The 24,442-nt window shown below is 37.6% G+C and overlaps 1 protein-coding gene across 1 annotated transcript in view; it reads left to right on the top strand.

Moving 5' to 3' along the window:
• The window catches only part of ssp3 (short spindle 3), a 567,399-nt gene that overhangs the window by 161,504 nt on the left and 381,453 nt on the right, over positions 1-24,442 (top strand). Inside the window, exons 11-14 of the mRNA XM_068225894.1 lie at positions 3,998-4,224; positions 15,110-15,322; positions 15,401-15,517; positions 16,761-16,870. Coding sequence (XP_068081995.1) covers positions 3,998-4,224; positions 15,110-15,322; positions 15,401-15,517; positions 16,761-16,870 — 667 coding nt within the window. The remainder of the gene's footprint in view (positions 1-3,997; positions 4,225-15,109; positions 15,323-15,400; positions 15,518-16,760; positions 16,871-24,442) is intronic.

The raw sequence follows: 24,442 nt of genomic DNA, 5'->3' as shown, positions 1-24,442 counted from the left end.
CTATTTAGTGAACTGTGATTTATTCAATGCTTTTAGGCTGTTCTGTTTCCTAAATCCTCCAAGAAAATTGAGGTACAAGCAGTTTCTGATGGGAGTTGCTAGGGAATGGTTGGCTGAAAATGTAGCTGCCATGGATCCGCAAACTTCCTCTCTTTCTGGCTCTATAAGGAGAGCCCCCAATCAGGACCCCCCAAGCAGATTATTCGGACAAATAAGCGATCATATTCTGGAGAAAATTCCAGCAACTGGGATGAAGAAAAACCTAACTCGAGTGTGTTGTGTGTGCTCGAACAAGGGTAAGCGCAGTGAAACAAGATATATGTGCAAACAATTTTGTGTGCCTCTTCACAAAGGTACCTGTTATTCGGATTACCACACCAGAAAAGAGTACTAGGACTATTCAGGAAGGCCTCCAGAAAAAAACACAGTAGTTTTTGAAAGGTTACTGAAGTTCTGACAGTTTATTTGAATGCATGGACTCCAGTTTGGAGGTAGTTAGAAAGTGGCCGGGAACAGGGCTGTGCATGGGGTGAAGGGCACCCGGTCTTCAATGTGTTAACACTAATCAAAGGGAAAAAAATTGAAGATGCCTGACACTTCAAAAAATGAAGGTATCAGCCAAAAAAAAAAGACGAGGGTCATGCTAGGCACGAAAATAAAAGACCGCCTAGGATTCGCAAACCTAATGCCGTCGGGGTCAGGAAAGAACAAGAGTTGACCAAGGGAGGTCGGATAGGATAGATGAAAGTGGGGAGCCTGGCATAAGAAAGTGGAAGTAATGCCAGGAATCAGCTAAGAGCCCTGTCGTCGCCAACACATGCTCCAGATCCAAGAAAGAAATGTGTACTCAACGGTCAAAAATGAAGTGTGACAAAACATAGCAACTGTTTCAAGGCTTTCCACAGTTGTTAGTTACCTAACCGATTAATAAAACTAGTTTGTAAGGTAATTAAATTTACAACAAAGAGTTTCTTCTGTGTAAACTGTGAGAAAAAGAACAGAAGATAAAAGGGAAATTGTGCTTACATATGTGAATGTATACTATGTTTGAAACCTGATGTACTATTTTTAACACATCCTCTAATTGAAAAACTATGCGTGTAAAGTAATTTTTTTATTTCCCTGATTAAATGAAAGCTTTTAGATGTACACCACCAAGTTAAAAAAAATTTTGTGTGAAAAATAATAAATCAGGGCCGAAAGGGAAAACTTCTAATTACTAGATTGCGTGTCAAAACGTGGTTTCAGTTCCAAACCTTTATACGACAGAAGTAGGCAACATGCTGACCATCGGGTTTCACCCCCTCTCTCTACCTCGTCATTTTCGTCATCATCATCTTACATCCAAACATGCAGGCATCAAATAGAAAGAAAGACCTACACCAGGAAAGCCGAACGTATCCCAACACTTTAAAATTATAAAAATGTAGTTACTGTTGTCATAAATCTGCATTGTATTATAAGAAGACGCTGCATAAAGGGGCTTTTCAGTCTCAGTGGCATGTAAATCATGATCAATAAATTCAATTCAATTCAATTCAACACTAAAAGCCATCTCTCTTCTCTAGATATAAAACTGAATTGTTCTTCATGTATCCTTTACAGACTCAAAAAGTACTGGACTAATTTTGCTGAAAATTTTACAATTTGTTCTTATTACTCCTGAGAGGGTTTAGAATGTGGTTTGAACTAAATCCGATTCGTAGTTCGGCATAGGGGGTGAGAAGTGGGTGAAAAAGAAAATAGGGGAAAGCAAGCAAACTGCAAGACAAGTCTGATCAGTGGGTTGCCTAACCAACAGTATGTGAAGATTATGATGTGTTTATTAAAGCTTGTCTTCTTCTTCTTCTTCTTCTTCTTCTTCTTCTTCTTCTTTGATATACAATGGCATAAGGGGTGAAAAAAATGTCTAAAATGACAGAGATTATGGGTGAATGTGTTCATCTTCCAGCAAGCTCTCAACCAAATTTGATACACATATAACTTGCTATCTGGACAAAGCACTGTAGTGGCAAGAAATCCCTAGCATCCGTAAGGGAAGGGGGTGAAATGTAAAAATCTGAAAATGACAGATATTAGTGACAAATCCGTAGTCTTTGGAGTAGCTGAGATGAACTGTGACACACTCGATGCTGTTTAAGTCAAAGTTCATTCCCAACCAATATGAGGGTTAGAAGAGGTGAAAAAGAATGTTCATATTGACCAAGATCATGGATGTACGTGTCCATGTTCCAGCAAAGCTCTCAATCAAGCATGATACACATATGACTTTCTGTTTGGTGGGTGGGGGTGGAAAGGGGATGAAATATTAAAATAATAGAAAACAACCAATATATATTTTTCCTTTTGCTTTTAAATGAACTATTTCAAAATATTTTGTCACGAGTTCTATTTTTTCTTTATTTAGGTTCCAATTGTGGTATAAAATTGCAGTCATAGACCTATTAACATACCACTGTATGAAAACCCTTTTAGGAGTGTACGTCAGTTGAAGGCTACTTATAACTTTCCAGCTTTCCCGTGTGAGTGTAATGTTTTTGCGTGCTCTCAATCCTTCAGGGAAGGTTTATCCAGAATAATTTTTTCAAGTCTTTATATGGGTTTGATTTAATTTTTAGGAACAATTTATTTTTACCTTCATGTTCAGTAATATGTTCCTGTTCACAACATTTTGTTTTGTTGTCTTCAATGATGTTTATTTTTATTGCTGTAAAGAGAGGTAGATTTATTAATCAGAAGAGTACTATTTCTATTATAAGTTTGTGTTGCCCACCACAAGTCATTGCTAATACTAGACTTCCATGCTTGGATTTCAGGATACTTTCTATCAAGTCTTAGATAAATGCCACACGTCAAATGCATGATCAGTGTTAGGGTTCTCAGTTCGTAAGAAGCATTGAACGCTCTTATGTCTGTCGGACCGTGGATAGTACAACCTGTAATTAATGTTACAGTCAGAATGCATTTCCAATTGTCAACTATTCCTGCGGGTGAAAAGTCACAACAGTTTATAAGAAGTTCGCAACAACCCAATTCATATTGAATTTCCACGCTTTGTGGTTAATTTAAATGCATTAAAACCGGGAGTTCATCATAATCATTATGGTTATCATTATTACTGGTTTCTTGCATTTCATTTACTACTTCCTTGCATTTTTTAATTCAGTACCTAACTGATTGTGATTGTCTACTTTTTGAGGATGATGAATTATCATGTTAGTCAAAACTACAACCAAAAAATTCTGGAATAGAAGTATCGGTACTGGTACTCGACACTATATTCAGTTTTACAGTTGCAACCACATTTGATTTTAACTTGCACTAGGTTCACATAGTTCTTCTTTTATCATTACTTTTAACTTGCATCACTATGATTTGTCAAAGTCTTTAGCAGTGAACATAATGTTGCTCCTGGTCTGCAATTCAAGTTGTTTCTTTAGCAGTACTCTAAACTTTGAACTGTGAATCATTTCAGCGAGTAAAGGTGTTAAAAAAAAAAAAAAAAAAAACTGTTTTCTTGATTACCCTTTTTTCCTTATTGAATTACTGTGCCTGTATGGTCTAAGAGGGTGCATTTATTAATTTAATAGAAGATTAACTGTGCAAAAAACACCACTCATTAGCACAATTACAGGTACATGATGCACCTCTGCTTGAGAGTCTAATGCTTGATATAGATATTGATTCCCTTAGGGAACCTGAAATATTTGTCACGAATGAGTAAATTTATAATACCAGTATAGTTGGTATTATAGACTAATGCTTATCGCTGTAGGAAGTCAGACGTGGTGAGTGGAATGACATCACCCTTGAATCTTCCCCTAGCTATTTCTATTGAATGAAGCAATGTAGAACAAAAATAAAAACTGTTATACTATACATATTTCTTCAAATATCTTAATATGAAAGAAACTTAATTGGTGTTTTATGTTGTGTTACCCTTTAAGATATAGAAATGCAAATACTGCATAATAATCTCTGAACCTTGTTGTTACAGGCATGTCATGGGCTGAAAGAGTGGATACTTTAGAGCAGTTGCAGGAATTAGTAGCTCGGCATCCTGGTCGAGCTCTTGAACTCCATCAGAAATTATCATCTCCATCTCGCCGCCGTACTCTACCTGAAACTCTGCGTCGCTTTCAGGCCAAGCAGGCTCAGGCAAAAGAAAAAAGAGATCAGTTACGGTTGGAGAAAAGCCAGCGTCTCCGTGAGTTGTTGAATAAGGTATGTACATTTTGATAGGCTCCTTTTATATTGATACGTAATGCAGTTCCAAATTTCCTTCTTCCATCAAACATTTATCTCAGCAAATATGGTATTAGCAGTATAAACCTGCTTTGAGGGTATAATAAATGTACATGGATTTACAATTACACATCTTGTTGCAACATAATTTGAGAGTGATAACAGAGTGGCCTTGTGATATATTGTTTCTATTGACAGAATGTTTATGATGTACATTTAGAAGTTGACTTGGTGCAGAAAGTAGCCTAACATTTCCTATGTTTCCTTGATGTCAAGCTTAACTGAGTGTTGGTGAATCAGTATTTTGATTCATAATGACTTCTACATGAGAGCAGCTAATTTTGTTATGAAAGATTGTCATTATTAATGTATTGGTTGTCCTGTTCCTTTATCAGACATGACCAGGAAAACAAGTTGACTCTTCCTCCACCTAAAAGAGAAGGAAAATGGAGAAGCACACTGTTAGGTACAGAAGTACAGTGCAGTTCTATGACAAGAAGCTGGAGGAAAATGCATTATATTTGTTCTTTACTCTTCGACAAAGTAGAATATACAGGGTGTTTACAAATGAATATTGGAGTTTTAACGCCTTATAATATTGAATACGTTAAACTTACAGTTATACATTTTATGTCAAATGAAAGAGCAACTCAAACAGTTTTGTTTGTTGGCACCAGTGCGCATGTACGTGCAATGGTTTCGCCGCAATCCGCTAGACAGCGGTAGTAGTACGTCGTTATGCCAGTGAGGTGGCGCACCATCTTGATGGAAAATGAAGTTCTCTGGCTCATTTTCTTCCAACTGAGGGAAGAGCCATTGCTCTAGTGTATCAAGGTAAGAAGTACCAGTTACAGTACGTTCACCATAAAAGAAAGGCCCATAAACCTTTCGCCGGGATATGGCACAAAAAACATTCACTTTAGGGGAATCTCGTTGCATTTGTACCAACTCGTGAGGATTTTCTCAGCCCCAGATGCGCACATTATGAGTGTTTACATGTCCACTAAGGTGAAAGACCGATGCATCACTGAAAACAACACGATTCATAAACTCATAATCATGTAACAACATGTCGTTTGCGTAGTTGGCACGTAATCTGTGGTCTGCCGGCTTTAGAGCCTGTAATAACTGTTAATGGTAAGGACGTAGCTGTAAGCATTTTCTTACAACTTTCCAAACGGTCGACACAGGAAGTTGTAATTCACGACTAGCCTTCCGGACTGATTTCTTTGGGCTACGAGTGAATGACTCTCTCACTCGCTCAACAGTCTCGTAATCTTGGTCGTCCCTGGCTCTTCCCTTTACAAAAGCAACCGGTGTCTTCAAACTTATGATACCATCTGCGAATGTTATTATCACTTGGAGGATCACAACCGAACTTCATGCGGAACGCACGTTGCACAGTAACTACAGATTCTGTCTTTGCAAACTGCAAAACACAAAAAGCTTTCTGTTCACTAGTTGCCATCTTTGCTACTACCGCTGTCTAGCGGATTGCGGCGAAACCATTGCACGTACATGCGCACTGGTGCCAAGAAACAAAACTGCTTGAGTTGCTTTTTCATTTGACATATAATGTATAACTGTAAGTTTAACGTATTCATTATTATAAGGCGTTAAAACTCCGATATTCATTTGTAAACACCCTGTATTTTACCAAAAGGGTTTGAAGTTATAAGAAGTGAAAAATACCTCAAAATTGTTTGGTAAAATAATTCTTAAAATGAAGGAGACTTTGGAGAGCCGGTTGTTTTTAAAAGTGCTACAGTTTTTTTTTAAACAAAGACATTTGTGAGCAGTATGGAAGCTTGTGGCAGTACTGTGAAATTCTGAAAGAATGAATTGCATTGTCAATACCTTTCCAGTTTGTCCAAATTGCAAGGAACATTGTGACCTCATTGTTTTATGCCTAAATCTTGAAATCATTAATATCACTCTAAACACCATATCTTTTGTGGCCCTCTTCTTCTCGTAGCCCCCGTGGCTAAGTCCGTTATTCTACCAAATAACCTAATCCTTTTCAATTTGTATCACATAATTCCACCATCAATGTCACTCAGCTTCATCCAATGTATTCATTCATAACTTCATTGTGAATGTTTTCCTTCCTTCTGTTTGTATCAGCATTCAATTTTGCTACTTTGATGTCTGTAGCTTATGAATTAGATATCGTTAGTTCACCCTTTCAATTTCTGTACAGTAAATTCAGCCTGAAAACAGAGTGATGTAAAGGTATTTTTTACTATGAATTCACTTCTTCCTTATAACATATCCGTGATTAGAACTGAGAATTCAGTGCATTAGCTTTCTTACACCTTACTAGTTTTTCTCTATTCTACCCCCTTGGGAGAATATACATCCCAAGTACTTTTAAATGATACATAAGCTCCAACTCAGTTTCTATATTAATATTTTATGTATTAATGTAAACTATGATATATTGGTCATCTTGTCATTCAGTACGTGGTAGTTTATGTTCAACCATGTCCCTTTTCCAATAAATAGAGTAACTTGAAGTGTAGTGGGATTTGGAGAAAAACTGCATATTTTAAGGTCCATCTAATGGGACTGTGCCAAACACAGTTGGCAACTCTGCATGGGCCATTGTGTCATTCTTCTGTGTATGTCAGTTGAAGTGAATCATGTGTTTGAGATAGCAACTAAAGGTACATGCTATAGGTCTTTCACGGCCAAAGAAAAGCTGCAGATTATACAAGACACAGAAGAAATTAGAAATCATGCAGCAGGAAGAAAATACGACGTGGACGAGAGTTGTATTCGTGACTGGTGATAAAGTAAATTATGGCTTCAGCAAACTAGTAGTAATTGCCGGGCATTTTGTGGACAGAAAGCTAAGTTTCCTGAAATTGAAGCAAGATTATGTGCGTATATCGAAGAAAAGAGACAATTCGGATGTGCCGCTGTGAGTAAATGTGTCAACTTAAAACGATTATCAATTGCAAAAGAACTAGGTATTATGGGATTCAAAACTAGTCGTGGATGACTTTTGTGGTTTTATGTTTGTCATGAGTATAGTTTTCGAAAAAAGTCTACTAATATAAATGGTCTGTTATTGGACATTATAAATTTTCCAGCTAACTAATTCCTGGTTGCCAGCGTTTCGCCCCCATGTGCTAGATTTGGCTCATCAGTTGGTACCTTGCACACCCACCAAGACGCCTGCATGGCCAGTGCATACCGTGGAGGTAGGTGCTAGGTACCAACTGATGAGGCCAACCTAGCACACGGGGGCAAAACGCTGGCAACCAGGAATGAGTTAGCTGGAAAATTTATAATGTCCAATAACGGACCATTTATATTGGTATTATAAATTTACTCATTCTGGGCAAATATTTCAGGTTCCCTATGGAAATCAACATCTATATCAAAAGTCTACCATCGTGCAGCATCTTCCAACAGATTATAAAGATAAAATTGTTGAATTTACACAAATATGTGATCAATTTATGCAAGAATATCTCTTATATACTTACATAAATAGGCAACACAGATCAGATACCACTTTTCTTCGAAATGCTGCTTGATTATACTGTAAAGAAAAAAGGTGCCTCCAATGTTGTGTTTTTAAAACTGGCGGGAATGAGAAGCAAAGATGTACATTTATGCTTTGTGTAAGCTATATTGGGCAAACCGGAAGAGGCTTTTTAATCAGATATAAGGAACATGTAAACGCCGCTAAACATAGAAGATACTCCGCCATGGGCACTCATATGACAGAATCCAATCATTTCTTCATTTCCATAGAACAGGACCTAAAAATTCTTTATTTTCACAATAAGGGCAGTTTACTCAATGTTTTAGAAAACATTTATATCAACATAGATAAAAAACGCAACCCCACTCACAATTTGAATGAGATTTCAGAAACTACGAACGTAATTTTTGAGGCATTACTTAACAGTTCCTTTTTTGACAATCATTCAAGTAAGCTTCCACGTGATCGCTCCCCGCCTATCGATTCCAACCTTCCCCTAACTTTCCCTCACTCCAGCTCCCATCACACACGACCTCCACAGTTTGTCCTCAGTCAGCCACAATCATCCATGCTAAGCTAATCACTCTTGGAGAGGCGAGAACGTAAGTAATCAGATGTGCCGTAATTCTTCCTTCTCATTCTTTTGCCTTTTATATCGTAATGACACCAAATACTTGCCTAATTTCAATATTTACAATAGTCTTTATTTTCATTCTAGGGCCCTCCACTGTACATTCATATACGTCATACGATCAGATATTCCACCTAATTTTTAACAAGAAATGACAACTTTGCACCAATAAGACGATCTTAACATCCTTTTACTGGATTCCATATACTTACTCATTGATCGTCTTTATTCTACTAGAAATTAAGATTGTGCACCTCTACATCAGCTTTCACCGACACACCTGAATACTGCATGTCAACAAGCACCAACAAAGAAAAAAGAGAAAAAAATGTAACATCAAGTTTTAATGTATCAATTCATGTGTATAATTTTAAGTTTGTCATCAGCAGTTTGAATGTTATGCTCTCAACAATCTAGAACATTCTCACTATTTTAATTGACGTATTCGGTGGTCTGAATTATTTTAATGTGTTATTATGTCCTTGTCATTTTGTGCTTTTTCTTGAATATTTTACGGCTGAGGGTGTCTACAAGTTAGACAAAACATGTCCCGTCATATTTAAAAAAAAGTTGTTTAAATAATTAGACAATAGTAAAGCAACTTGAAAAAAAAAAAAAAAAACACCCTAGTGGCAGACTGGATGAAGTAGGTTTGGCAACCGTGCCCTGGAGTATTACTAAATCTCAGATATATGCTCATTTTAGATAGTTTTCGCAGGCACACTACTCAAGAAGTTAATGATGTTTTTACAAGGGGTAGAACACACTTGTTACCGGGCGAGTTGGCCGTGCGGTTAGGAGCGCGCAGCTGTGAGCTCGCATCCGGGAGATAGTGGGTTCGAACCCTGCTGTCGGCAACCCTGAAGATGGTTTTCTGTGGTTTCCCATTTTCACACCAGGCAAATGCTGGGGCTGTACCTTAATTAAGGCCATTCCTAGGTCTTTCCTCTCCCATCGTCGCCATAAAACCTATCGTGTCAGTGTGACGTAAAAACAAATAGAAAAAAAAAAAAAATAGAACACACTTGTTAATAATTCCAGGAGGTCTAACTTCCGTTCTCCAACCACTTGACGTGTACATTAACCAGCCTTTTAAGGCAGTGGTGAAACAACTGTACACGCGTTGGATGGCAGACGAAGTGCACAAATTTATGCCTACTGGTAAAATCAAGCGCCCAGAAGTAAGGCAGATTTGCCAAATGGATAAAACATGCTTGGGATTCCATTCCTCCGCAACTGGTGGAGAAGAGTTTCAAGAAATGCGAGATCTCTAATTCGCTGGATGGAACTGAGGACGATGTGCTGTGGGAGAACGATGATGGTGACGACGAGGAGGACTGCGATTCTGCCAGTGATGATGAACACTAAGATTACAGGTAAGGGAGCATCAGTGTATATCATCTTTATTTTATTTTATACTACAAATTCTGAGCATATTTAAGATACACATATACAGTACGGTTTTTCTGTTGCAGGATGCCGGGTGCTGCTGCTACAGTCGTAGTATCATATTGTGCTTATGTTCTTGTTGTTGTATGTGACCCCTGCACTTCACCAATTCATATGAAAAATGAAAACCTACAACCTGTTTTCCAGTCAATGACCAGGTCAGGGATGGGATGAATGAAGCTGCCCAACTTGCAGCGAGGATAGAAATTGTGCCGGCTGCCGAGGCCTGTCACACTCCTCCTTCGCCAATTCATGTACTGTTTATAATTTATATTTTCTGATTCATGTACTATTTATAATATTTTTAACTAATTTATGTACTGTTTATTTTTTATTTAAGCCTTTATTCTTTTTCCAGTAAAATAAGTAAAAAAAAAAACCTCACTTTCCAACCAGAGAATAACATAGATGTAAACAGAACCATGTGATTTTGACCCCTTCACACTTCCTTTGTCCGCCCAGTAAGTAGTCCATTTCTAAATTTTGTACAATTGTAACGAGTTGTTTATGGCAGTTTGAAGTATGAAGTATTGAGTGCAAAAATAATATTAGGCCTACTGTTCTCAGCTTCTAGCGAATATCTTAAACATCCAATATCTGCTTGCAGAAATCCCCTATTTATCTGCTAGCTATAGCAGCTGCAGAGATCGTGAATGCACGACCTTGAATTTGTTCATTGCAATGGTTATGCACAGAGCAGTTCGTGCACATGTAAAACATAAAGAGAGGGAAACCTCTGGAAAGCAGAGAGAAGACTGTTGTGTTAAATGTATTTAGTAAATTTATGGAAAATTAATGATATCGGAAAACTAACATCTGAGTTTGTCGGTGTATATTCATTAACAGTCAGGACATTGCCTTTTATACATATAGATTACATTCCCTTCACCAATTGCAACTGAGTCATGAAATATATTTCTCTGTTTTACTCTGTACCTCCACCACTCTTTACCCTTGCCACGTTCTAGTCCAGGTCGCATTGCCTAATGCTATTTGTAACCACATTCACTCGTAATTCGTGTCTCCCCTAGCCTCTCATTTCTTTCATTTGTAAATCTTGTCATTTATGAATGCAGAAGAAATTTTCTGCAATTGTAGGCCATGGTCAAATTCAGTTTCTAGCTTCCAGTGTTTCACCAGAAACTGGGGAATTTGTGCAGAATGTTATTTCAAACATAAATTTCCTGAAATTAGTAGCTGGTAGGTGTACAGAATGGATGATAAAATGAAGATAAACAGGAGCTGAACCCTGATAATCTGTCATTCAGTCTCTAAGGTTATTTCTATGGCCATTTTGATATACTTTGGTCATCCTGTTGCATGATTGGTTATTAAGTAAAGAAGCAATTGTAGACAAGCTTCCTCATCGTGCACCTTGGGCAATGTGACATAGTCCCAGTTAAACAGTTTATGCATAGAACGACTGGGACAAAAACTTTGATCAGATCTTCCAGCAATTAGAGTGTACAATACAAATTGGATCATGTGTGTGTACAGTCATAGCGGATCATTTGTACAGGAAATGACATAAGAGCAACAGTAACATTCCTAGTGTGAGAATGGGAAGGGACGTGTGCACTTGTTTCTTCCACCTTGAGGAATGCCCTCCTAAGGCGTGGCATGCTATTTTCTTTTTGTTCTGCAATTTCGGAATCTCCTCTGTCATCATCATCATCATATTCGTTCTTTAAAATAAAGTAACTTTATATGAAATACGATCACATATCAAGCTAACGTTGTAAAATTTCTGTCATGAATTCATTAGTGACTTGAAAGTAAACTTCCATCTAATAAGACTGCATTTTAAAGTAGTAAAAATTCACATAAAATTTCCAGACTGCTAACATATACAAAGTTTATGTGTATGCTGATGCAACAATTCGTTTGAACTTGCCATGTTTACTAATGTGTTGATGTTGTTTGAGTCATCAATCCATAGACTGGTTTGATGCAGTTTTCCATGCCACCTTATCCTGTGCTAACCTTTTCATTTCTATCTAACTGTTGCATTCTACACTGCTCTAATCTGCTTGTCATATTCATACCTTGGTCTACCCCTACCGTTCTCACCTCCTACACTTCCTTCAGAAATCAACTACACAATTCCTGGGTATCTTAAGATGTGTCCTATCATTCTAACTCTTCTTCTTGTCAAATTTAGCCAAATCGATCTCCTCTCACCAATTCGATTCAGTATTTCTTCATTCGTGATTCTATCTATCCAGTTCACCTTAAGCATTCTTCTGTAACACCACATTTCAAAAGCTTCTATTCTCTTTCTTTCCAGATGAAAGTCTTCATAAACATCTTTCTAATTCCTATATCAGTGTTTGATGTGAGCAAATTTCTTTTCTTAAGAAAGCTCTTCCTTGCTTGTGCTAGTCTGCATTTAATTTCCTCCTTACTTCTGCCATCATTAGTTATTTTACTACCCAAGTAACAATTTCATCTACTTCCTTTAAGACTTCATAACTTAATCTAATATTTCCTGCATCAACCGCCTTCGTTCGACTACACTCCATTACTTTTGTTTTGTACGTATTTATTTTCATCTTGTACTCCTTACCCAAGATTTCGTCCATACCATTCAGCAGCTTCTCGAGATCTTCTGCAGTCTCACAATATCATTGGCAAATCCCAAGGTTTTGATTTCCTCTTTTTGAATTGTGATTCCCTTTCCAAATTCCTCTTTGATTTCCTTTACTGTCTGTTTTGTGTAAACACTGAAAAGGAGGGGAGACAAACTGCAGCCTTGCCTCACTCCTTTCTGGATTGCTGTTTCTTTTTCAAGCCCTCAATTCTTATCACTGCAGACTGATTTTTATACAGATTGTAGATAATTCTTCATTCTTGGTATCTGATCCCAATCACCTTCAGAATCTGAAATAGCTTAGTCTAATCAACATTATTGAATTCCTTTCCTAGATCTACGAATGCCATGTAGGTGGGCTTGTCTTCCTTAATTCGATCCTCTAAGATCAGATGTGAAGTCAGGATTACTTCATGTGTTCCTGCATTTCTTCTGAAGCCAATTTGATCTTCTCCCAACTCAGCTTCAACTTGTTTTTCCATTCTTCTATAAATAATACGTGTTAAAATTTTGTAGGCATAAGATACCAAACTAATGGTCCGATAGTTTTCACACTTGTCAGCACCGGCTTTCTTGGGAATAGGTTTAACAACATTCTGCCGAAAATTGGATAGCACTTCTCCTGTCTTATACGTCTTACACACTAAATGGAATAACCTTGCCATGCTGGTTTCTCCTAAGGCAGTCAGTAATTCAGAGGGAATGTCATCAATTCCAGGTGCCTTGTTCCTATTGAGGTCACTCACAGCTCTGTCATACTCTGAGCTCAAAATTGGGTCTCCCATTTCATCTGCTTCAACAGCCTCTTCTTGTTCCAGAACCAAATTATCTACATCTTCACCTTTATACAACTGTTGGATATGTTCCTGCCATCTTTCTGCTTTGTCTTCTCTCCCTTTCCATCTGAGCTCTTAATATTCATACAGCTAGATTTCCTTTCTCCAAAGGTTTCCTTGATTTTCCTGTATGCAGCATCTTCCTTTCCTAGGACCATACTTCTCCTTCAGCCAGTCTTCCTTAGTACCTTGCACTTTCTATCCACTTCATTCTTTAATCAGCTGTATTCTTTTCTGCCCTCTTCATTTCTAGCATTCTTGTATTTTCGTTGTTCATCAATCAGGTCTAGTATCTCCTGGGTTATCCACTGATTCTTAGTTGATCTTTTCTTCCTTCCTAACATTTCTTCAGCAGCCCTACTGACTTCATTTTTCATGACTATACACTCTTCCTCTATTGTTTCCTTCAGCCTTTTCATTTAGTCCTTTTGCAACATGTTCCATGAAACAATCCCTGACACTCTTTTCTTTCAACTTGTCTTCCATCTTTTTGCATTCTTTCCTCCCTTCAATTTCTTCAACTTCAGATGGCATTTCATGACCAACAAGTTGTGGTCAGAGTCCATGTCTGTTCCTGGGAAAGTTTTGCAATCCAACACCTGGTTTCTGAATCTCTGCCTAATCATAATGAAGTCTATTTGATAGCTTCCAGTGTCTCCAAGGCTCATCCACATATACAGCCGTCGTTTGTGGTGTTTGAACCAAGTATTGGCAAGGACTAAATTATGATCTGGACAGAATTCAACCAGCCAACTTCCTCTTTCGTTCCTTTGTCCCAATCCAAATTCTCCCACTGTACTACCTTCTCTTTCTTAGCCTACCACTGCAATCCAGTCTCCCATCACAATTAGATTCTCGTCATCTTTTACATATTGTATTAAATCTTCTATCTCTTCATATATTTTTTAGATTTCCTCATCATCTGCTGAACTAGTAGGCATATAGACCTGCACTATTGTGGTGGGCATTGGTTTGGTGTCTATCTTGACGACAATAATTCTTTCACTATGCTGGTCGTAGTAGCTTACGCGGTGCCCTATTTTCTTATTCGTTATTAAACCAACTCCTGAATTTCCCCTGATTGATTTTGTGTTGATAATTCGGTAGTCGCCTGACCAAAAATCATATTCTTCCTGCCAACGTACTTCACTTCTTTAGCCTATCCATTTCCCTTTTCAGATTCTCTAACCTACCACAACGATTCAAACTTCTAACATCCCACGCTCCGACTTGCAGAATGTCAGTATCCATCTTCCTGATGATCGCCCCCTCTCGTGTAGTCCCCACCCGGAGATCCGAATGGTGGACTAGTTTACCTCTGGAATATTTTACCCGGGAGGAAGCCATCATCAGTACATTATTCATACAGAGAGAGCTGCATGTCCTCAGGAGTTAGTTATGGCTGTAGTTTCCCGTTGCTTTCAGCCGTGTAGCCGTATCAACCCAGCTAAGCCATGTTGAGCATTATTACAAAGCCATATCAGTCAATCATCTAGACTGCCACCCTTGCAACTTCCAAAAGGCTGCTACCCGCTTTTCGATGAACCATTCCTTAGTCGGGTCTCTCAACAGATACCCGTCTGATTTGGTTGCACCTGTGGCTCTGTTATCTGCTTCATTGGGACTCACAAGCCTCCCCACTGTTGCAAGGTCACATGGTTTGCAGGGGAGGGTTTACTAATGTATACTTATAATAATCTAGTAACTATCTTTTATGAGGAATATTCATATATCTTCATATTGCTAACTGAATTAAAACTAAACACTTCGTTTGAGCTCTGAAAAGTAATATCTTCGAATTACTCTGATTAGGAAATTGTTGTTAAGTGGTTATGATTTACTAAAAGTGCTTGAATTTTTAGGTTGAGGAAGTCAAAGCAGCACAGGCACAGCTGATTGAAGACAAACGAATTCGCTTGGAAATGAAGTTGAAGCGAGCAGAAGTTAACCGTAAACGTCATCTGAAACGAATTGTTCGTAAAGCTCATGATGAGGAGGAGAAGCTTAAGGAGATTGCCTTCATCAATGAACTGGAGGCCCAGAACAAGCGACATGACTTCATGGCTCTCTGCCAGGTAGGTTAATATTATATCAATTTGAAGTATCTGAACATCTCTTGTATATTATCTGAAAGAAGTGTGTTCCCTTAATAGGAACAAGAAGAGCGTCTTCAAGGCATTCAAGAAGAACGGCAGCGGAAAGTGGAGGAGAAAGCAGCTAAAGAGGCAGCTGCAGAGGAACGTCGACGTGTGTTGGAAGCAGAGAGACAGGTCTGTATTTGTGGAAACACTAGTAATGATTTTAATTCAATGTTTATTTAATACCATATTTATTCAAAATAACCCATATATTCCCCCTGAAATTTATGTTAAGAATTCTTCATACAAGATATATGTGGGGATTTTAATACATACTTTTTTGTTTTGTTGAAAGTAAACCAGCTAACCTACTGTCGCATAAAAGTAACAAAGTTATTTCTTTGGAGCATTTTCAGCTGCTTGACTCCCAGGACAGAAACACTATCTTTTATTTCTGTTACCAACATTGTTGTTTAATGGGCAGTTTTGTATGATGATGTCATATTAAATATTTTGTGTGAATTTTGTCTGAAATGTTAGTCCATTGATATAGAGAGGAAGAGAGTGTATGTAATGGAAAGGATCTGACAACTGAAGTCATATATCAAAAGATGGCAACATTAGGATAAACACAATGGCAGGATATTGTGGGGAAGAGGAAGAGTTATCAGAAAGAGGATATTAGAACAAATATGGAAATACAAATGATTAAGGATAGAATCTGCATCTTCATTCATCGTCATCTTCACATAGATGGATTGTCTCCGTACCAATTACAGTTTTTCTACATCCATTTCTTCTCAGCCTGCTATGAGCCATTTTTGCTCCTAGCTTTAATACTCATTGAGAGCCATTTCTACAGAAATTCAGTCTTGATGAGGAAATAGTGCCAAAACTTCAGATGTACATAAAAAATATCATTTTGTGGACTGAACTTCAATTTATTTTTGCAGTCTTCTCAGGAAACTATATTTAATCAAATTTTTTGAGAGAAATAAATAATTATACCAGGTTTTTGGTGTGGTTTCCTCTGCACAGAAATTTCCTAAAATTACTCCTTGATGGTAAGTAGGAAAGCATAGTAGTTAAACAACATTAGGCACATGAATTTATTTGAAAATGTCTAAACTTTACATTCCCTTTTTATTCCCTGTCTATGATGAGTCAAGCTTTGAAAGTTTGGAGGAGATCAGCATGCCTAATTTCACTGTAACTTCTATTATTTGAAAAGACATATGGGGCAGTAAATTCATACAATTATTCAGACTGCTGCTTAAGTATTATGTTGATGTGCCTTGTCATCATTATCAGAATTAACATTGCCCATGTTGATATTGGGAAATATTAATATTTTTCCTATATTTATGGAGTAGATTTATTTTTGTTTATATGTTGGTAAAAGGGATGTGCTCATAGAATACGTATGACATTTCAGGAACGCTTGGAAAAGATGCAGGAACTAAGAAGGAAGAGAGAAGAGCGTGTGGGTATGAAGCAGTTGGAGAGAGAGAAAGAACGGCAAGAATTGGCAAGAGAGAAGGCGAGGTAAGTTTCTGATCGTTTGAAGCAGATCAGTTATGTGGAAAGGCAATTTATTTATCTTCTAAAAAGTTTTCTCTTATATCTCTAGTTCATATTTATATCTCTAGTTCATATTTTTGATGTGAAAAATTGTTTGATTTCGTATATTTCAGTTGTGGGTTAAGTATATACAGCAGAAGTCCGTTATAGCGAGAATTCATAACAGCGAGAAATTTACTCGCTATAACGGATTGTCGTTATATCCGATTTTTGTATAAAAGTCGGAAAACCCTTCATGCACTTTAAAATCGGTATGAAACGGCAATCAGTTTGTTCAAAACTTGCATTTCCGCAGCTGATATCCACACTTCGGCTTACTTGTATGTTATTTTTCGTAATCCGATACTACGTGAAAGTGTATGTTTAATTTCATTCTGAAAAAAATATAGTTCCGTATTTCTCCGAATCCAAGATGAACCCCACCTTTTCCTTCAAAAAATTTAAATCAGGCTCAAAAAGAAGTTTGTAAAATTGTACAGGCCTACGCATTTTTAGACTATTTTTAGACGCCGAACATTGACTTTCGTCACGCCGTATTTCATTTTTTTTTGCGGCTGCACAATTATTCTTTATTTCCGCGGGTTTAAGGACCATTAACTTAACATTGGCATCATAATATCGAAGAGAACTCGTTGAAAATTTTCTGGCAATACCTATTCCATGTGTCTCTACAATACAACGATCCATCAGGAAATTATTCTTGCTGTCTGTAAAACTGTTACTTTTACGCAGCGTCAGATATAAACGGCTACCGCTACACGCATGTCTCGCTTGTCGGGTTCGGCCAAATTCAACGGCTAGCGATGTATAGGCCTAATCGCGAACGTTGAAAGTCAACGAACGAGTTTATTGCGCCACGATATGGCCAACCGCCCTTGCGTTTTTCGTGCACATACCTCACAATTTCATCATCGACTTCTTTAAAGCGTCCTTGTTGTGGACCACTGAATGCATTTTTATGCAGTGCGCATTTTTAAAAATCTCTTTGTCTTCACGCTAACGCCAAATATTGGCTTTAGTTAGGCTTATGCCGTATTTTCTTGCGGCTGCACAATTATTCTACATTTCCGAGTGTTTAATACACATTAACTTAAAATTGGCATCATAATATCGACTAGAACCCGTTGAAAATTTGCCGGCAATACCTTTTCCGCGTATCTTTACAATACGACTATCCATCACGAAAATATTCCTGCTGTCTATAAACCGTAATTTTACTAAGCGTCAAGTACAATAGACGCGTTATGAGTAGCCATGGCTTTTCTAAGAATTCGAAGGGTCGCATGTTTTGATGCCATTCTGCAGATTTGAGAAACACACAGGCACTGTACACCCTCTTTGCTGTACACTGTACAACCGGTAGCGATGTGTAGTATAGAAGCGGTCGTCAAAAAGTTCTGTGCTCGTGTGAAAAGAAGCAGCGTGGTTACCGCGGTAGTTGCCAGTGGTATCCATTAACTTACTGTTAGGCCGCGAATTCAACAACCCTTGAGTTTTCGCATGAGATTCTGAGAAAAAAAAAAGTCTTGGATTCAGAGAAATACGGTATCACTCCAGAGATTTCTGTGGCAAACACCTCAGCTTTCTTCTTCAAACAGCGTCACCTAAACTAACCGTATATGTAGCCTATCATGAAAACATATTTGAAACGCATGAAGAGAAATAATCTCCTCGCGAAAAATTTACATGTAAATAGTCGTAACTAGACGCAAGAAGATATGAAATATCCTCTGAAATCAGTGATGCACTCTGCCATACCTTGAGGTGTATGACATTCTTACGTAATTTCCGTATATAACATTAAAATTAAGATATAGTTTATTCAATCTTTATTTTCACGAGTTAACAACTGCTATCGGCCACGTTATTTACGCATTTTTTACGAAAACGTGTTATCCTCTTTCATTTCAAATTTTCTTTAGAGAACAGCAGTCGATGGGTATTACTAATCAACTCCAACATCGCCTTTGAACGTCAACGAGAGAGCTCGCAAATGCACAAAGTGAGAAAACTATACCGTACCGAAGATGATCGATCGCATTTTGTTGCAAACGTTTCAGTTTTCTTATTCAAACAGCGTCACGTATCCTAACTTAACCGTACTATACGTATGATGAAAACACACTTCAAGCACCGGTAGAGAAATTATACCTTTCTCGCTATACATTTTCATAATAGCCATTCCGTAATTTAACCAGACGCGACAAAATACAAACTAACCTATGAAATCAATTAAGCACTCTGCCATATCTCGAGGTGTATCCCATTCTTACTTAATTGCAGTATTTAGCCTCAAAATTAAGTGGTCGTTTATTAGTCAGCCTTAATTTTTAACGAGTTAACAACCGTTATCGGACACTTCATTTACGCATTTATTATGAAAATATGTTCTCTTTCATTTCGAATTTTCTTTACGGAACAGCTGTCGACGGATATTACTAATCGACTCCGATATCGCCTTCGAATGTCGACGAGAGAAATCGCTAGTGCACATAGCGAGGAAACGATGCCGAAGGTAATCGATCGCCTGCAATATCATCGCTGGGGTGCATAAATATTGGTAACGGAACGCTCGTAATAACGGATGTGCCAGTGATAGGGTTCTCGCTTTAACCGAAGGACGATATACAGGTTAATATAGGAATTTTGAAGGGACAGAAAAAAGTCGTCGCTATGACGGAGTTCTCGTTATATGCCGTACTCGCTATAGCGGACTTCTACTGTATTTTCACACATTCATTAGGTGAAGAAATTTACTGTACTTTAAAAGGAGGATGTAAGTTCATGTAGTGTTTGGGTATCATTTGTTATCTGTGACTGTTAAATATTTGGACACTTCCATCTTTTTTGGAAATGAATATGGTGAGCTGTGTAGTAGAAGGAGATAATTACACAAACTATTTATTATCCCGGTTCAGTCGGATGTACCATCCTTGTATTGATAAATTTACTGGCGCATAGAAGACTTCCTACAGGACAATATTCAACACAACAGCATCTCTGATAACCGTAAAAGTAGTTAGTGGGGCATAAAACCTATAACATTATTATCAAACCATTTACTGAGTTTCTAATCTGGGGCTGTACCTTAATTAAGGTCACGACTGCTTCCTTCCAACTCCTAGGCCTATCCTATCATCACCATAAAACCTATCTGTCTCAGTGTGATGTAAAGCAGTTGTAAAAAAAAAAAAAGGAGAGAGAGAAAAATCATCTATATATGTGTTAGTATCTGTACTAAAGTCCTGCATAAACTGATTTAGATTTGGTTTGACTTTGACCGGCCATCGTACATAATGCAACTTGTGTACTCGGCCGAACATTTCATGTAGGATGCTAAAAGGTTTGTTTTTTCACCTATTCAATACATATAAATTTTATAAATTAGGAATTTATTATTGATTCCACTTGAGACATGTTTTGCCCTTCATTGAGGGCATCATCAGTCAAATTATCACCTCAAGGTAAAAAATCAGGTAACTGGTTGGTAGTTGACATGTACAAATTAATACATATTATTAATACACATACATCACTTGCAACGAACATTTCATAGCGGACTAGTCTTGCCCGTGCATATACCTACTATTGCTCATAAAACAAGGCATAGCTATAAACAACTTTTATTCCTTAATAGAATATGAAATTCGAGTTCCACCTATTTAGTACTTCATTACACCATTCATTTTCATTTTTGTTGTCAATATTATTTAAGGAAACTGCTGTGAGTAAGGAAGCCTGTGAAGATTTTTATTGTTGTTGACTAAATTAAGCAGGTCTTCTTAAGTACGTTACCTAGAATAAAAAGGAGAAACCGGTAGATTAGCAATTATAATTGAATCATGGAAATCAAAAAGCATCTAACTCTACTTTTTTTTCATTTTCAGTGTTATGATGGAAAAGTATTGGAAGCTTAGCCTACTATCCATGTATAGCGTAAAACATCCAAATCCAAAGGTAACTAGTCAGCTGCAAGCTGATTATTCTTTCATGGAAATCAAAAACCAATTTATTCCATGGAGTTAGCAAGTTTCTGTTTTCCGTTAATATTCTACATTACTTGGCAGCACTATTGCATGCCAATGGAAGATGAGAATGATAATAAAAATCATAACTTTCGACTTCCAGCAAAATCTCCCTGTTCCCATCACAGACGTTTGTGATGAATTCTACCTCAGACAGATGTGGGTGTATAACTTTGGTGTACATTGAATATCAGGCAATAAACAAGTAACTAATATGTACAGTGAAGTAGACGGCCACAAAGGGAGTTCTGATACTTTGTTTGTTAAGACACTATGGAAAAAAAAAAAACTCTACCTAATTACAGGCACGTATAAGATTTTAAAAATAAAATTGTATCTAGCTATTGTTAATTTCATATTCATAGTTTGTTTATATTAAGGTAATTCTTCAATTAAAAATAATATCGAGATGTTTTAATGGAAAACATGGCCATAAAATAGTTTTGTGTCCCTCCTGTAAAATTTGGTTTATGGGAGTTTGTGAGTTTTTGATTTCTATGCTTTGATTGTTAGTGATATGGAGAATAAATAAATTACTTAAATTTACATTCTGTTTTTCAGACCCTGTTGTTGTCGTTATCAGGTGACAAAATTGTACTGAGATGCAAGACTTCCATTATAGATCATCTAATGGTTTTCCCATTTCACACCAGGCAAATGCTGAGGCTGTACCTTAATTAAGGCCACGACCGCTTCCTTCCAACTTCTAGCCCTTTACTGTCCCATTATCACCATAAAACCTATTTGTGTTGGTGCGATGTAAAGCCAATTGTAAAAAAAAAGAAAGAGAGAGATCATAAAAGCTAGGACATGTTTCGGCTTATTTTGGGCCATCTTCAGCTAGAAAAAAATACAATAATTTATGAGTATTTACGAAATTTTGCCATTAAAATTGGTACGTATAGTATCTTGTACATCTTGAAAAGTATTACAATAATTTTAATAAACGCATGAATAAATGTGAGTCATTAAAAGTTTTTCAAATACTCTCACTTGACGTGATGAAATGTTTGAGAGTTACACCACTTGTTGAAAGATAGCTGTTGATAAAAATTAATGGTCTAATGGGCACTGGAAGATATCACATTATACGTTTTAATTTTTGTACCAATAATGTTATTGAAGGAATCTGTTGTCGATAAAGAAGCCTGTGAAGTTTTATTGTTGTTGATTAAATTAAGCAGGTCTTCTTAATAGGTTACGTAGAATAAAAAGGAGAACCAAGAAGATTAGTGATTGTAATTGTTAGTGATATTCAGAATAAGTACTTGAACTTACATTCTGTCTTCTAGTCCCTATTGTTGTGGTTATCAGGTGAAATGATCATGTGAGTGAGTGAGTGGATGAGGGCTGTTGTTTGTTGAAGCCTGTTAGTGAGGGGAAGTGGAGTTGGAGGGGCAGTTGAGCTGACTGATGAGGGGCTTATTATTTGTTTCGCACGTGTATCAGGAAATTTAAGCGTGTTGTTGTTCAAGAATTCATCATATAATATGTTGATTTTCTCTGTGATTTTATTGATATTGTATGCAGGGTTGTATCTTTGATCTATTTGTTTGATATTTTCAACAATGTTTAGAAATGTTTCTTTATTAGCTATTTGGAGTATCGTTATGTTTTCGTTGATGGTAGTAAATTTGTGATTATTATCATTCATGTGTTCATTCATTGGAGAAGATTTTCTGTGTCAGTTGGCATTAATGTGTTCTCTGTAATGTGTAGTAATGTTTCTGCCAGTTTGTTCTGTATAATTGGCTTCACAACTGTGCATTTTAGTTTGTATACTCTTGATTGTGAGTATATATTATTGAAGAGTATTTTGGCATTACTATTATTTGTTTTGAATGCTATGGTGAAACTTTTTTTTCTTGTAATGTTGATGATTTGGTAAATATTTTTATTATTATAAGTGAAGGTGACATATTCTTTTTATTCTTTTTTCTCTTCTGATTCTTTCTTCAGAGTAGTAGAAAGTTTGTTTTTTTATTTTGTTAATGATTTTTTGACAAATTCTTTGTTGTATCCGTAGTTTATTGCAATAGTGTATATAGTGTTGATTTCTTTCTTGTAGTCTTTATTAACCATACTGTATAAGGACGCAGTTTTGTGAGCGCATGGCACGTTGAATTTTTTCGTATAATGTTGATTGTTTGTGTGGGCTTTTTATACTATTAATCATATTGTATAAGGGCGCAGTTTTGTGAACGCCTGGGCATGTTGAATCTTTTTGTATAATGTTGATTGTTTGTGTGGGTTTTTTATAAACACTGCTGGAAAAAGAACATGCAACATCCTCAAGGACTGTGTTCAGTGGCACCGGGGTATAATATGTGCATACTGAGGGGTTGTTGTGTTAGTGATTCTTTTGTCACGGACATTGGCGATCGAATGGTGCTCAGGAGGCCTGTCCGTACACGGTCTGTTTTGACTTTGCAGACAGTAACTGTGCTGAGGTTAGAGGTGAACAATGTTTGCAACATTCATTCTAAGGTACAACCATGCCCCGCTGATGAGTATGTGCTCTTGTTGAACAACTGCAGCCATTTGAACGGGGTTGTATTGTGGGCCTGTGGGAAGCTGGATGGGTGTATTGACAGATTGCTGCACATGTTGGCCACAATGTATCAGTGGTGTGTCGCTTTCAGCAGTGGTCTGTGGAACATCCCCTCACCCGTAGACCAGGCTCTGGACATCCACATAGTACAGACACATGTCAAGATCGACGCATTGTCCAAACAGTGGTAGCTGACCGAACATCATCCAGGGATGAAATTCGGTCACATGTTGCACCTGCTGTGTGACCAAGGACCATTGGGAGCTGTCTGCTTGCAGCAGGATTATGATCACGTGTGTCTCTGGCCAGGCGCTGGACTACTACTGACACCACAACCCAGCCAAGCATGGTTACTCTGGTGTCGTGAAAGAATCGGCTGGAGAGGGAAATGGTGCTCTGTTGTCTTCAGTGACAAGAGTAGGTTCTGTGTGTATGCAAGTGATGGACGTACACTTGTACGGCGTAGACCTGGTGAGAGGCCTATTCCAGAGTGCATTCACCCACGACACACAGATCCCATCCCAGGCTTCATGATATGGGGGTGCTATCAGTTACAACTTGTGGTCACGGTTGTTATTTCTGCAGGGTAACGTATCAAGTGCCCACTACAGTGCACAGGTTGTTGTCCCTGTGCTACTGCCATTTCTTCAACAGGAAGGTGATGCGGTTTTTTAGCAGAACAGTAGACATCCACAAACAGCTGCTGTGTCGCAACACACTCTTTGTTGTGTTCATCAACTGCTCTGGCCAACAAGATAACCAGATCTCTCGCCAATTGAACATGTACGTGACATGATGAAGTGGTAACTTATGCATTCTCCAGAGCCAGCAAGAACTTTGCTGCTTTGATCATATTTGGTGTTACTTCACCATCCCAGCTGGTTTACCGCACTTCATCTGGTGTAGTGCTCTTTCTACCTCATTCCAGTTAATCAGTATATCATCTCCAGTTATTCCTGA

This window comes from Anabrus simplex, chromosome 1 (genome assembly GCF_040414725.1).
Source record: "Anabrus simplex isolate iqAnaSimp1 chromosome 1, ASM4041472v1, whole genome shotgun sequence".
In the NCBI taxonomy this organism is placed as follows: Eukaryota; Metazoa; Arthropoda; class Insecta; order Orthoptera; family Tettigoniidae; genus Anabrus; species Anabrus simplex.
Note: the sequence above shows the minus strand (reverse complement) of the source record. Positions and strands in the feature narration are given on the sequence as shown.